The sequence below is a fragment of the Oreochromis aureus genome, linkage group 8, assembly GCF_013358895.1.
Source record: "Oreochromis aureus strain Israel breed Guangdong linkage group 8, ZZ_aureus, whole genome shotgun sequence".
NCBI lineage: Eukaryota > Metazoa > Chordata > Actinopteri > Cichliformes > Cichlidae > Oreochromis > Oreochromis aureus.
The window spans coordinates 20,475,709-20,489,714 of record NC_052949.1 but is presented as its reverse complement, the minus strand read 5'-3'; the positions used below and the strand labels follow the sequence as shown (position 1 = coordinate 20,489,714).

The window sequence follows — 14,006 nt, the reverse complement described above, 5'->3', positions numbered from 1 at the left end:
CGCGCACGAGGATACATAAAGCCCTGATTAGTGGAGCACAGATTAAGCGAGTCACCATGGAGACGGAGGGAACGAAGGCGCGGTCAATGTATTTTACAGCGCTTGAGGCCGAAATTCTGATGGCAGCATATGCCGATAACATGCAAATTTTGCGGAAAAAAGTAACACAGCCGCAGCTGCAAAAGAAAGGGAGCATGCATGGCAAAACATAGCCGACAAAGTCAATGCGTGAGTGTTAATTTAAACATTGATCTAGGGATTTCCACCCATTTAACACGTTATTTTATCATCCATCCATTCGCTTCCGCTTATCCTTTCCAGGGTCGCGGGGGGCGCTGGAGCCTATCCCAGCTGTCATAGGGCGAGAGGCGGGGTACACCCTGGACAGGTCGCCAGTCTGTCGCAGGGCCAACACACAGGGACAGACAACCATTCACGCTCACATTCACTCACACATTCACACCTAGTGACAATTTGGATTATCCAATTAACCTATCCCCTCAAAAGAGGGGATAGGTTATTTTATCATATTTCATTTTATTTTTTATTTTATACATTTTATTTTGTGATGTGAGCGCAGGTGCAACCCAACAGGCCCCAAACGTTCCTGGCAGCAAGTAAAAATGAAATATAAAAATATAGTCCAAACAGGTAAGGTGTAATTGTATTATGAGCCATAGTGCTTGGTCTGTTTGTCCTATGTAAATCAATTGCAGTTAGAGGCTACATTAATTTTCTTTCTGTAAGCGCTTGAAATTATCTGAGCACATTACAAGTACATATTTGCTTACTCTGTATGCTCAAATGTGACCCGTTATAGCCAACAGAAAAAAAGCGGAGGCCCGAAAAACAGGTGGGGGCTGATGTTATTCAAATAAATCTATAATTTATTTGAATAACACCCTCAGGCCTTATATGAGCAATATAAGGCCTGAGGATGTTATTCAAATAAATTATAGATTTATTTGAATAACTGAAAAACGGTAACGTTCACACAGAAAATCATCAGGAAATGATAAAATGTCCAAACGCGCTCTAATCACTCTCTCCCGGCGGAGAGCTCATGGAGAATTTGGGCTTCAACATCTACTGGCTCTTCAAGGAAGGGGCACCATGTCTGACACTTTCTACAGTCAGGTTTCCGACAAAGAGGCAGAGAAAGTCAGGGTTAGTTGAAGTAAACCTGCTAGGGGGCTGGTTAGCTTCACGGAGTGTGTCGTCATAGTAACTCACTCAGAATTAATCGAAACTCGCTTTGTGAAACCGAAAACCCAGAGTTTTCGTTAACTCAGGGTATACTTACTCAGAGTTTGCACTAAACCGGCTTTCTGAAACAGGGCCCTGATGTCTTTTCAAAGCGTTTCTTAAGCTAAGATGTAAGCATTGCTATTATTATTAGATACATGTACATTTTTCAAACAAAAACAAAGCATTGAAATCCAAAATTGTCCTGCTGCTGATGTTGAGCCCACATGCGAATGTTTGTTAAGTTTGAAAACCTGACATTTAAGGAAAGAAATCAGATTTTTGTTTGTTTGCTTGTTTTGTTTTTAATTGTTGTTGTTGTTGTTGTTGTTGTTTTATCATATATACCCTAGAGTCCTGTGACAAAATGAGGGAGTATGTCTTTAGGCCACAGGTAGTGGGACCATAAAACATCTGATCTAGACCGCCTGATCTTATATTGCAGATGGAAGGGATCGAGTGAAGAACATTTTCTTAAGACACTAGTTTACTGTTTTGATCTAAATAAGACGCCTCGATCAATCATATTTTTCATAGGTCAAGGCATCGGTTGCTTGTTTAAGAGTCATTTATGCTTGCAGCTTCTTCATACTAACCCACAGCATCATGCACTTTGATTTATAACAGCTGTTAAAGACAGTTAACAAAGTCATTAACCTTGATTTTAACATGACTACAGTAAATTAATAGATTAGGGCTTTAAAATGTCTAATCATGTTATGTTAAGGGGGTTGGAGGATGGGGGGGTCTAAAATGGATGTCTCACCAGATGGCTTTGCTGGTGGAAATTATTGCACTGCTGCTGATAGCGTCTTCCCTCTGAAGCAGATAACAGATGTAATTGAGCTGATGCTGACATTTTATTTACGAGATAAATGAACTCTTGAGCACTTTGTGTGAGCTATAACACGTTGGCTAGCTTATTATGATCGGGTCACTTTAGCCAGTGAAGGTAATTAACATTGAAATGACAACCGCGGTATAATCCCTGTTACAGAAAATTAAATCTGAACCCACTGTTAAATCAGAGCAGTTCTGTCTTTGGAGCTAAGTGGGCAACTGTGTGACAGCAGTTTCGGTTGTACTGTCCTGCATGTGAATCTCCATCTATCTCACTAAGGCAACTAGAAGTCATAGATATCTACCACACCACATAGCTGATATCTTGAAAGAGTTTTTAATGTCCCTGCGCTTGGACTTGCTGACCTCTTTGAAAACGTGCGCCATATGCTCAGCACGTGCAACGACCCTGAACACTTATTTACAGAACGCATCCCAGCTGAGCTGATGGAAATCTAATCAGGTATGACGGTGAGAGACTTTTCATGTCCTCACACGTGTTTCTGATAGCATCTTGTTGTGACACTGACTGTACTTAAGAAAACCACAATCTATATAAAGTGTAAAGAAAGCTATTTTATCCTGAAATAATGACACAGCTGTGATAAGAAAAGAAATTCATCAAAAGAAAAGCTCTGAGTTTTTGTAAGCCAGTGGCTCATAGGCTAAAAACAGTTTAAGACTAGGGCAGCAGGTGCCTGAAGACTAACTGGAATTGAGTTGTCAGTTGCGCGTACCCAGAGAGACAATGAAAGAGTGTTAACTGCTGCCTTTTTTGTGTGTGTCTCTGTGTGATATGTGTCCCTTTAATGCAATCTTCCTGCACTCCCTAGAACTATAATTAAATTTGGCTTTTCGTCTAATGGAAGTCTGTGAAGTGTGGAGAAACTGTGATAGCCCAGAATATCCAATCTTCACAAACAGCTATATGTTGCACGCCATTGGAAATGTCAGCTGCTGGGCTGTATGTGTGTATCAGTGTATGCAGGCAGGTATGGCAGTGTATAGGATGACATTAAACCAAACTAGGATGGAGTTTCTTCACTTACAATTACAACAACCTAAACTCTATTTAGGCATCTGTAATTATTCCAGCTTAATCAACATTTGTCTGACTTATTCTTATTGATGAATAAAGGAATCTCTATATGTCTGTTATTCTTTCATCTGTCTCAAAGACAGTTGATCCAAACTTGGTAGGTGTAATCCTGGCATTAGAAGGAACTCTTGAGGGGTTTTTTTTAAAAAATGACCAGCAAATTTTCACAGTGATGTAGTGGTTATCACATTAAATTAAATTTTATTTCTATAGCACCAAATCAAAACAACAGTAATCAACAGTAATTACATTTTATCGTAAGGTAAAGACCCCACAATAATACAGAGAGAACCCCAACTATCAAACAACTCACTATCAGCGAGCACTTGGCAACAGTGGGGAGGTAAAACTCCCTTTTAACAGGAAGAAACCTTCAGCATAACCAGGCTCGAGTTTCTGCTGAAGCCATCTGCAATGATTGGTGAAGGGGAGAGGGGAGGGAGATAGGACAGAAAACACACTGTGGAAGAGAGCCAGGGATTATTAATAACTAATGATTAAATGCAAAGTGTTGTATAAACACATGGAGAGTGAAGCAGAAAAACACAGTGGATAATGGGAGCAGTCTAGGCCTACTGCTCCATAATGAAGGGAGGATTCAGGGTCACCTTTAAGCTTGATCAAAAAGAAATGATTTAAGCCTTAAGTGTAAAAGATCTCCAGTTCAAGAGTCAGAAAAAGCATCAGGGGGATTTCAGGCTAGTTTACTCCTAGTACCAGTCCCAAGCAGAGATAAATAGGAGCGCTATATCACGAAGAGCATCTGTTATAAAAATCAGACATGATTGTCTATCTACTGCTGCAGCCCCATGGGAAACAAGGGCCCAGCCAAAAGAACCTTTCATTAAGATTCATAGAAGTATCAAAACAGGGCATTAATCGGAGCGATGTTGCACAAAAAAAATCCTTGTGTGCAACATGAACCACGTCCAGGCAATGGTTTCAACAGCTGGTAGTGATAACATGCCAACAGACGTAAAAATAGCAGAAAAAAAGGCAACGAGGAGAACACTGCTCCATATAAACAACGTCAAATTGAAAATATTTTTAAATGTTATGGAAACTGTTTCTTCAACCCTCATGAATACACCCAGACATAGAATGTCAACAGAACATTTATTTTTTTAATTTTTACTTCTGTTCAAATAAGTATGCAGCATGAACCGGCGCCAGGGGCCGTAGATTAGTTCAGTTCAAGAGGCTCGATTTCACTTTTCTTGCAACTATTACAAACCTAAACTATATGACTTCTTCTTCGGGTTTGTTGATGTTATGTTAGTCCCAGCATTGCTCTACACATGCTTTGAACCTGACTTGCTTCTACCAGGTTCTTTGATATTTAATTAAAATGACCAAGAATATATTTTTCCATGCCCTCTAGTGAATGGGATGTATTTTGAGGGTAAAGGCACTACAAGCAATTCCATTTTAAAAGATAAACAGCTTCACACTTGAATAGTTCCCCGGTGTAAACAAGACCATAAAACAGCAGTTCGTGCTGTCCTGACTGATATGCACGTTGGACTTAGATTTGAATACTACTCATTTGCAGTGGGTTGGGGTTCACTGATAAAAGTAACAGTTCAGATCTTATCAGATGGTCAAAGCTAAAGTAGCGAACTTGTTCATTACTTAACACTCTTCACACAAACCTTTTCTTTTTCCAGTACCGAGAGGACTAAAAAACACAGTCACAGCCATTAATGAACAGGTTAAAACACCACAGTTGTGCATTTAAGTTGACATAATGTCTGAGGTCAGTGAGAGTGCCGAAAGGTAAGTATAGAGTGTTTTCCCTTTCCTCAGCTGCTCCGTAGTATATTATGTTGTGAGCCCATAACTTCTTGTCTTGGCATAGTGTGTTGAATCACTACTGTTTGTCATGACTGGAGAGCTTAGATAAAGTGCTGCTGCAGCACAAGGCACAATTTGCAGAACTGGTGTTGGCATTCATAAAATGATCAATAAAAAATAAAACAAAAGAAATGAAAAAATAAAAGAAATGAAAGATCTAGTCAACTGAAGCTAAAGACAAAAAATCAGACCTTTGTTATTTGCCCTGTTGAAACCACATTATTTAAAGTATCATTATTTTTTATTATTTGTATTTTTGTGGATATAATGCATGTGTAGCATTCATTTAATTGTTTAGTAAATTGGTTTAAATTTTTAATGCATAGCAAGCAAAAAAAGGTTTTGATCATCAGTTTATTTTATTTTATTAAAAATTATACTTATTAAGAAACACTGCACACATATTTAAAATGTTATGCATTTACATGCTTGTAACCTGTTATTGTAATGTGATTTTCAGAATTCCCTCATACGCCTTTATGTTCAGGTCAGTCTGTTGGCTTCCAAAGACAGGTCAGAGGTCAAATGGGACATATTTTAAATCTGTATACGGTGCTTTCTATATATTTCTAATAAACACAATACTTACAAGAATCATAGTTTCTCACTTGTAAGGCTTTTGTCAATTTCCCACCAATACCTGAGCTGACCTTGTAGACTTTACTGGATGTAAGGCAAATTTTATTGGATGGTTAACTCCACTTCCCTAAACGTTTTATCAGAATTCATTCAGAACGTCATTTAAAGTTATTGTGGTTACAGACAGAATGATGGCACACAAACGCTGCCAAATATAACAATCAAATAAAAATAAGAGGAAGAAGAAGAAATGTTCTTTGTATAGCGCTTATCAAAGCCAGCCTTAAAAAGCCCTTCCTGCACTCTTACAGATGTATTAACAACAACACATAAAGTGCTAACACGTGTTGCATCACCTCAGGGACATGTGTCAGATTTCTCACACGTGTTTATTTTGAAAGTTGTTTTAAAGTCATTTTAAGCGTTTTTTACACATGTTGTGTCAAAATTCACGCAAAAGGTGTTGCACATGTGACAACACATTTCTGTGTTACTTTTTTAAGTCCTTTCAAAGAGTCCAGAAACACAGAAAAACAAACTTGGAGGGAATTTACATATCAATTAAAATGCAGCATTTAAGACTCAAGTCAAACAAAGGATAGGAATAAGATAAAATGTCCAAAAAATTAAAATAAGTTAAATGATAAAGATGGAGTTCATTAATCATATGATAGCTTTGATATTGCACTGAATATTAGTCTTGTGAAACGAGTATCCAATAAAGAAATAAAGTTATCAAAAACTTGTTATCAGTCACCACAGATCCTAATAACTCTGTAATATCAACTAAACTGATAACTGTACACACTGTGGCAAAAATCTATTACACTAGCATAATAGATTAAGCATGACTTGAATTCTAGGCTCAAGTTAAAACAGAGGTTCCCAAAGTGTGGGGCCCGCCCCCTAGGGGGGGCGCAGAGCCATTGCAGGGGGGGCGCGGTATGAAAAGAAAAAAAAAAAAAAAAAAGAGCGCTTGGACACTGCTAATGGACAGGTTTTTGACGGGGCTCCCACACAAACGCAAAGCAGGAGATGAAGCATCGCCAAATATGTTTCCAAACAAACTTCCTTCCAAGCCAAAGACTAGAAAATATGGTGAAGCATATCTTCCCTTTGGCTTCACCTGCACAAGTGCCAAGGTAGGTCTCCCCTGCGTCAGGAGCACGCGCTGGGCTCTCCAAATCACGGACAAACAGTATCCAACATTCTTGATTTTTAGTTCACAAACACTTCTTGTAATAACTAACTACTCCTGACATTTTGGACATGTTAGCTCTTTATGCAGTAAAGTTACAGTGGGATACAAATAATATCAGGCTGATCCTGCCGTAATTTGTTCCCCCTGTTCAAATCACGGACAAACAGTATCCCACAGCTGTTTATGTGTTTAAACCCATTTTGCACAGAGAGGCATTTTTTGAAAAATGTATTGATAGCAATGTTGAATATTACACAGGAAAAAAAACAACTACACGTAAAATAATTACACCGTGACTACCTATTGGCAGAAATCTGTAATCCTCGTCCACACGTAAACGCAAAAAAGGAGTTTTAAATAATCTCCGTTTTCGGTGAATCGCCACGCCGTTTACGTGTTGACGAAAAGCCCAAACGCATAGATTATTATTGTGCTATCTACTTATTATTGTGCTATCTACTGTACAATATAAAGCGCCTTGAGGCGACTTTTGTTGTGATTTGGCGCTATATAAATAAAATTGAATTGAATTGAATTGAATAGAAACAGCTGCGTTTTCAAAAATACCCGTGTAGGTGTGGACGTAGCGTAAAAGAGTTAGTAGTATATTTTATTACCACCTGTAATTTATTGCAGTTTACTTGTATTTGCTTAATTGTTTACTAAATGTTTGAGGTGTGAAATAAACCGCAATGGAGTTTGTAAACAAAATATGGGTGTGTGTGTTTGGAGGATGTGTGTGTGTGTGGGGGGGCAACATTTTTCTTGTAAAAAGGGGGCCTGGCAAAAAAAGTTTGGGAACCACTGAGTTAAAAGATAAAGATATCTATAACCAGATTTTAAAAAAAAAAGTGAAAGACAGAAAAAGCAGATGCCATTAAAATAATGATAAAGAAAGACTACATTTATTTTGCAATGGCTGCTACTTCAGTATAAAAGCGGGATCAGGGCTTGAAGCTGCATGGTACCACATCCAAAAGGGTTTCTAACTACGTCTGTCAGGGTCTCCTCACAAGACCTTGGCAGCAAGAAAGCTAGATTAGCACAGAGCTGTTTTGTCAAATTAGAACCATCCCTGTGTTGGTAGCAGTAAACTATTTTTTCTGTTGCCTGTTTTGCCTGTTTTCTATTCTCCAGATGCTCCTGGTACAGACACATCTTGCCACAGCCTCTTGATGTTTCTTGTTAACTGTAAATTGTTTGTTTTTACTCAGCAGCTGAACTGCAGCTTTCCTCCATGAAATCCAGGGAACTGTACCAAGCGCCATGGTAGGTAATCATGATTAAGAGATTCAAATAGAGTCCAAATGTCGAACTCATGGTACCACTAGGGGAAAGTCAGGGGATTGTTATGATGCAGCCTCTAGGGATCGTCTACAAATGTCAAAGCAGTCAATCCAGCAGTAGGAAATATTTCAAGTGAAGTGTCTGAACTAATTTGAATTGAATGGGTGATCAGACCAAGACAACATAAGGTTTTTAAATATATCTTGCAGTATTATGATGATTTGTACTCTCTCTCTTTACTGTTTAGATAAAAGGCTATAATCAAACTCAAAATAACTGGAGTTAAGGTCAGTTCCTCTTGTGGTTTATCGCATGGCCCCAAAAAGGGCATAAGCAATGTAAACCAACGCAAGGTTGTTGGAAACCTGGAGTCAGGGACTTGTGAACTTTTACCCAGAACTCAAAGAAGGATGTTGGGGAATTGAATGTGTTTATACAGGATATGTAAAACAATGCAATGTATTTAAACTTGGCGAAGCGTTTCGCAATTATGTAAGAACCTAATTACAAACGTCATCTCTCTGACTCATACTTACCTGAATTTATCATTAAAAAAATACCTGCTTTCCACAGATTACATCCAAACGTGTGGAGCGAATCGAGCGATGATCATCATCCTCACCCCCACCGTTGTTGTCATCGCAGAGGGCAACCGCCGTCGACAGACCTGGAGTTATTTTATTTAAACTACACTGACCTCTAGTGGACTTAACAAATAATGCAAGTGACTTTCATTCGGGCTCCTTAAAAACCTGCAAAATTATTTTAAATTATTTTATCAAGCAAACTATGGGACGTGTAACACATTACCCCCACCAAAAAATAAATGTAAAAAATTGTACTCTATTTTTTTGTTTCTCGCGAGACAGATGTTGCTTAAGCAGTCTCAGTCTAGACCTCACTTGTTAGCCCTGCCCTGGGACCAGCTGCTCTAAATTCTGTACCCTGCAGTATTTTTCCGCGTTCCCCACCGTCCACACACTCCCCAGCGTCGACTACCTCTTTCCAGAAAACTTTTTCCATCTTCATCAGATACTAACAAGTACACTTTAAGGTTTTACAGGGCTTTTTTTAAGTGGCACCCATGGAAGAAATGACGGAGGAAAATAATTTTTCGGAACTTGTTACTCAGATATTACAAGAGGCGCCGGCTGCCAGGAAGGACCTTGTTGATAACTGCAGCAACCTCCACCGAGTGGCAGATTACTGCGATAACAATTATGTTCAGGTGAGTAATGCCCCCACTCCCAAAATAGGGCCACAAGGGGTATATAAACAAAAACAGTTTTCATAGGTTTGCATCTTTAGATCTTTTATAATCATCATCATCATCATTATTATTACTATTATTTTAATTAATTTTTAAACAATCCAGGCAGAAGATCAATCCAAGGCGGTTGAAGAGATCAAGGCTTTGGTGAACCAGTCGCTGGCCAGTGTGACCTATCAGATTAACAATGTGGCCAGCTCTGTGCTGAGACTGCTGGACTTACAGGCCAGGCAGATTAAAGGCATGGAGTCCTCCATCAACCTGCTGTCACTGGTAAATAGCCATATATTTTTAATACAGTGCTAGCTGCATATATGTGAAGCAGGTAATTTACAATGTAAAATTTCCACAGAGTAACTTTGTCAGAGGTTCTCAGGGGAACAAGTGATGTGATTGAGAATTCTTGCATCTTTCTGACTGAAGCTGTTTCCACTGTGCTCTGCAGGCTGCAGCTATCCACTTTGAAAAGGTGGCCAGGAGAGAGATCGGTGTGTTCACTACCCCCAAAAACAAGACTTTTTCCAAGCTTATGACCCCACCAGCTTCAGGCAAGGAGCCCGAGGAAGCCTACTCAAGGGACCCAATCTCGTACTCCATACTGGACAACATAGGACACAGTTTTCAGGTAAAGCAAAATCTGATAGGCTTGTCTTCTTTCTTATTAGATGAAAGCTTTATAGAAGAATCCTCTCTGTTTTCCCGGTATGGTACATGTTATATGTGGAGAAGTGCTGTGGCCTTCATTTTTCTCCCCTCCATAGGTCCCTGAAGCGCCCAGAAAGAGAGCAGGAACTGCAGACAGCATACAGAGCACTGCAGACACCTCTTTGTATGTAGAAACTTCCTCTTTGTGGCTAGTTTTTTATGGAAACACTGACATAATTGTTGTTTTAATTAACACCCTTAACTTAATGAAAATGAACTATTATGATATGGAAAAAGGTGGTATGTTTGTGGGCTGGTTAGCACTGTCACATCACAGCAGTAATGTCCTGGGTTCACTGTGAGGTCCTGGGTGTGAATGTGAGTGTGAGTGGTCTCTCTGTGAGCACCAGTGCACCAGCACTAGTCTCCTTCATAGTCATGAGTGGCGTTCATGTTTCCAACTTCTTCTAAATCTTTTTATTTCACGAATGTGGACTGTTCCATTATAAAAACACAGTTTCGCTGTCAGGTTATCTGTAGTGCTCATGGTGTTTATGTCTTGTCTACAGCTCCAGTCACGGCATCGCTGTGCCACCACCCTCAGTCCCCGCCAACAACAGCCTGCCTCCTCCTCCTCCGGCCTCTTCGGCCAGTTTGGACCCCGACCTGCCTACTCCCCCGCCGCCTCCCTCTTTCTCCATGGACGCTGACCTCCCCCCTCCGCCCACCTTCCCCTCGCCCACAGATCTCCCCCCGCCTCCCCCTCCCCCTCCACCACCTATAAGCCCATCAAGCACCTTCCCGTCGCCACCTCCTCCCATATCTTCAGGTTCCCCTCTTCCTCCTCCGCCTCCTCTTCTGTCAGCACCACGTCTCAACACTGGCACCTCTGTTAATGTGCCGCCACCGCCTCCCCCACCTCCCCCACCTCCCCTAAGACTGTAACATTACAGTGTGTCTTGTACTTGGTAGAATAACTTCTCATATTACTTGCGGTTACTCAGACTGTGAACAAGCCTGTGAGATCAACATTTTGTTTTTTTTTTAGCTCGAGAGCTTGCAGTGGTTTAAAGCCTGTTGAATGGCAGTTCTGTTGGTACAGATAGCCGCTGTACAGATTCCTCCAACATGTCTCAACAACACCTCGACTGCATTCCTTAAAAACAAGCTGAAACAGGGATTCTTGCTCTCCCTTGTCTGCTTATCCCCCCACCCCACCCCCCACCCCAAATGTGATTTCCTTTCCTTATTACACCTTCATATTGTTACCTTTAATGGCAGTGGACTTTAGCCCAGTGCAGCTGTCAATATACTGTGTAGCAAGAGCATAACTGATGATAAGTTGCGTCAGTAGCGCCAATCTAGGTGATTTCTGCTTCTTAAACAAGTCCATGAGGCTGTACATTGATATAAGTCAACATTCTGCTTAACCTGCATATAGCTGAAGGTAAGCTTTATTTTAAGAATGGAAATCATTTGATGAATCTGTTAGTAATGGATTTTGTTGAGCGAGGCCCATATCACGAGGAGAAGTCTGGTCACACACAGCCTGTCATTACATGTCATTCAAAGTGAAAAAAAAATTTCCTCGCTTGCTGTATTCTTCCACTTCGTTTGATCCACATTCTGTTGAAGTTTAATTTTGTACTGAGGTGTGATGTAAAGTGTGTTAGCAACAATTAAACGTCTGTGTTACATGAAGTTTTAACGTAAATGTTGATTAGCTTTACCTTAAACAACCATCGCTAAGAATTTATAATACGTGCTGTGACTAAGGTGTAATTCCCCGGTAATTAAATCAGTGTTTTTAAATTATAATGTAATTATATCAAGCTACAAATACTTAAAGGTAGGAATAACAGAATAAAATAGGTGGGCAACAAATCAGGTTTTTACAGGAAACAAAGAAATGATTATACGGTAAGTAAATGTAAGTACTGCATAAGTAATTTAAAGTAGTGTAAAATGTCATGGTCATTTTGTGGAATACCAAACACTATATTCACGTCTTACATCGTAAATTCACTGTATTTTATGGGGTGTTGGCCTTGTTATGGAGTGGAATAAATCTGTCCTTTTTACATTTTTATTTAATACTCAATATGTCAATGTGCATGATGGATGTTCTCTAAGTCAGCTGTTCTTTTACAGGCCTACGTGACTGTATAATGATAGAGCCAAGTCATCACTGTTTAATCATAACTTTCTAAATAAATATACAGGAAATGAGTGCCTTCTGTACCCAGCTTTAAGTATTTGTAGGTAAATGTAATTTCATTGTAATTTTAAGTAAAATACATTAAATTCCTTGTAGTTACAGGGGAATTATAGCTTAAGTCGTAGGCCATATTATGTATAAAGTGTTTCCAGGTATTTTTTTTATTGTAGTCTGACAGTAGAAGAAGATAAAAATCTACCTTTGAACTTCTCCTTAGTAAGACTTAGACAGTGAACACCTGATTGCATAACATCCATAAAGAAGAGTTAAGTTCATAAATTAAAAATGAGATTGAAAATGTATTTATTTTTTGACAAGTGCTCTTTTTTCTTAAACTTTACTTAGCTTTAAAGAAAAATCTGATGGACTTCAACTTTCTTATTTATTTGTAAGTATTTCCTCTCAGGGCAAGATTGATACGAACACCTCATTTTATTAATGTTAGTTAATGATTAAGTTGTCTTTCTCTTTCCAGGGTTCCTGTGTTGATTGTCGCCATCCTTGTGTGCATATTTTGTTGCCTAACTTATAATAGAGAACCAGGACAATACTGCTCATCTAGTTACAATAATTCTCCCGCTGTGTACACGATTCCTATACTGGACGAGCAACAGCGGGACGAGGAGGAAGTAATTCACGTTTATGAACTGTATTTTCAGCCTCCTGTGTACAACTTAAGAAATGACAGTCCTCCCCCTCCATACATAGTAAGTATTCATGCATTTATGACATGTCATGATGATGATGATGATGCTCATGTTGTTCACTTGTCCGAGTCTATTCTTAATCCAGTAATAAGCACGCTCCTTCATCAAATGTCCTGTTTTTCAGCTTGAACCACCACCCTACATCAACCCACCTTCACCACCACCCTACATCAACCCACCACCGTGCCTCAACCAGCTCCCACTTCCCCCACCACCGTCGCCACCACCACTGCCAGCCCCACCACCCTACATCAACCAGTCACCACTGCCACCAACGCCGCCACCGCCACTACCATCACTACTACTACCAGCACCACCACCCTACATCAGTCCACCATCATCCCCCTAACTCAGCCCATGACCATTTATGCCTTCTTCCATCCATTCCAAAATATGAGCATATATGTGGTCAGAAGTTTCATTTGGGACATTCGGTGTATGTATTAGATTAAATATTGTAATTCCACATTGTGGGCGAAAGATTCCTGTATTGACATAGTTCATTTCAAACTTAAATGCACTAATGCACTTATATATAAAATATGTTTTTGGTGAAAAGTTTTCTTGTAGTTTTTTTTGTTTGTTTGTTTGTTTTTGCTGTTTCATTGTAATGATCCTGCTTCACAACAAATTCACATTTAAAAAACTGACCTGATGTTTCTCAAAGGAAGACCGAGGAATATGGAGGACCACAAGAGCCACGCGCATCGAAATAAAAATTTCTGTGCTTAAATAATGAATTGTAGAATAAATTCTGCAATTGTAAATTCATTTTTGAATTCCAATTTAATAAACTGCATTTCAAAATCCTTTTTCCAATTGCACTTTAATAAACTGCATTTCAAAATCCTTTTTCCAATTGCACTTTAATAAACTGCATCTCAAAATCCTTTTTCCAATTGCAATTTAATAAACTGCATTTCAAAATCCTTTTTCAAAATCCTTTTTCCACTTGCACTTTAATAAACTGCAGTTCAAAATCCATTTCCCTTTCCTGTTTGCTCCGGGATTAGGTGCTGGATTAGGTGCTGGATTAGTATGGAGGAGGACTTAAATTTATA

General features: G+C 39.3%; 1 protein-coding gene across 2 annotated transcripts; it reads left to right on the top strand.

The window, feature by feature from the left end:
• The first annotated feature begins 9,008 nt into the window (after nucleotides 1-9,008).
• On the top strand, nucleotides 9,009-13,730 carry LOC116320149 (abl interactor 2-like). Of its 2 annotated transcripts, XR_005614026.1 has the most exons (8): nucleotides 9,009-9,333; nucleotides 9,481-9,648; nucleotides 9,821-10,000; nucleotides 10,137-10,204; nucleotides 10,590-11,467; nucleotides 12,584-12,626; nucleotides 12,714-12,945; nucleotides 13,070-13,730. XR_005614026.1 is itself a non-coding variant. In XM_039616053.1 (5 exons), exons 1-5 carry the CDS (start codon nucleotides 9,190-9,192, stop codon nucleotides 10,963-10,965), a joined length of 936 nt encoding a protein of 311 aa, XP_039471987.1. In that variant the 5' UTR covers nucleotides 9,009-9,189; the 3' UTR covers nucleotides 10,966-11,717. The 2 variants fall into 2 exon arrangements, 1 of the variants encoding a protein (XP_039471987.1); XM_039616053.1 differs by lacking the exons at nucleotides 12,584-12,626; nucleotides 12,714-12,945; nucleotides 13,070-13,730 and having other exon boundaries at nucleotides 10,590-11,717.
• Nucleotides 13,731-14,006: the final 276 nt, after the last annotated feature.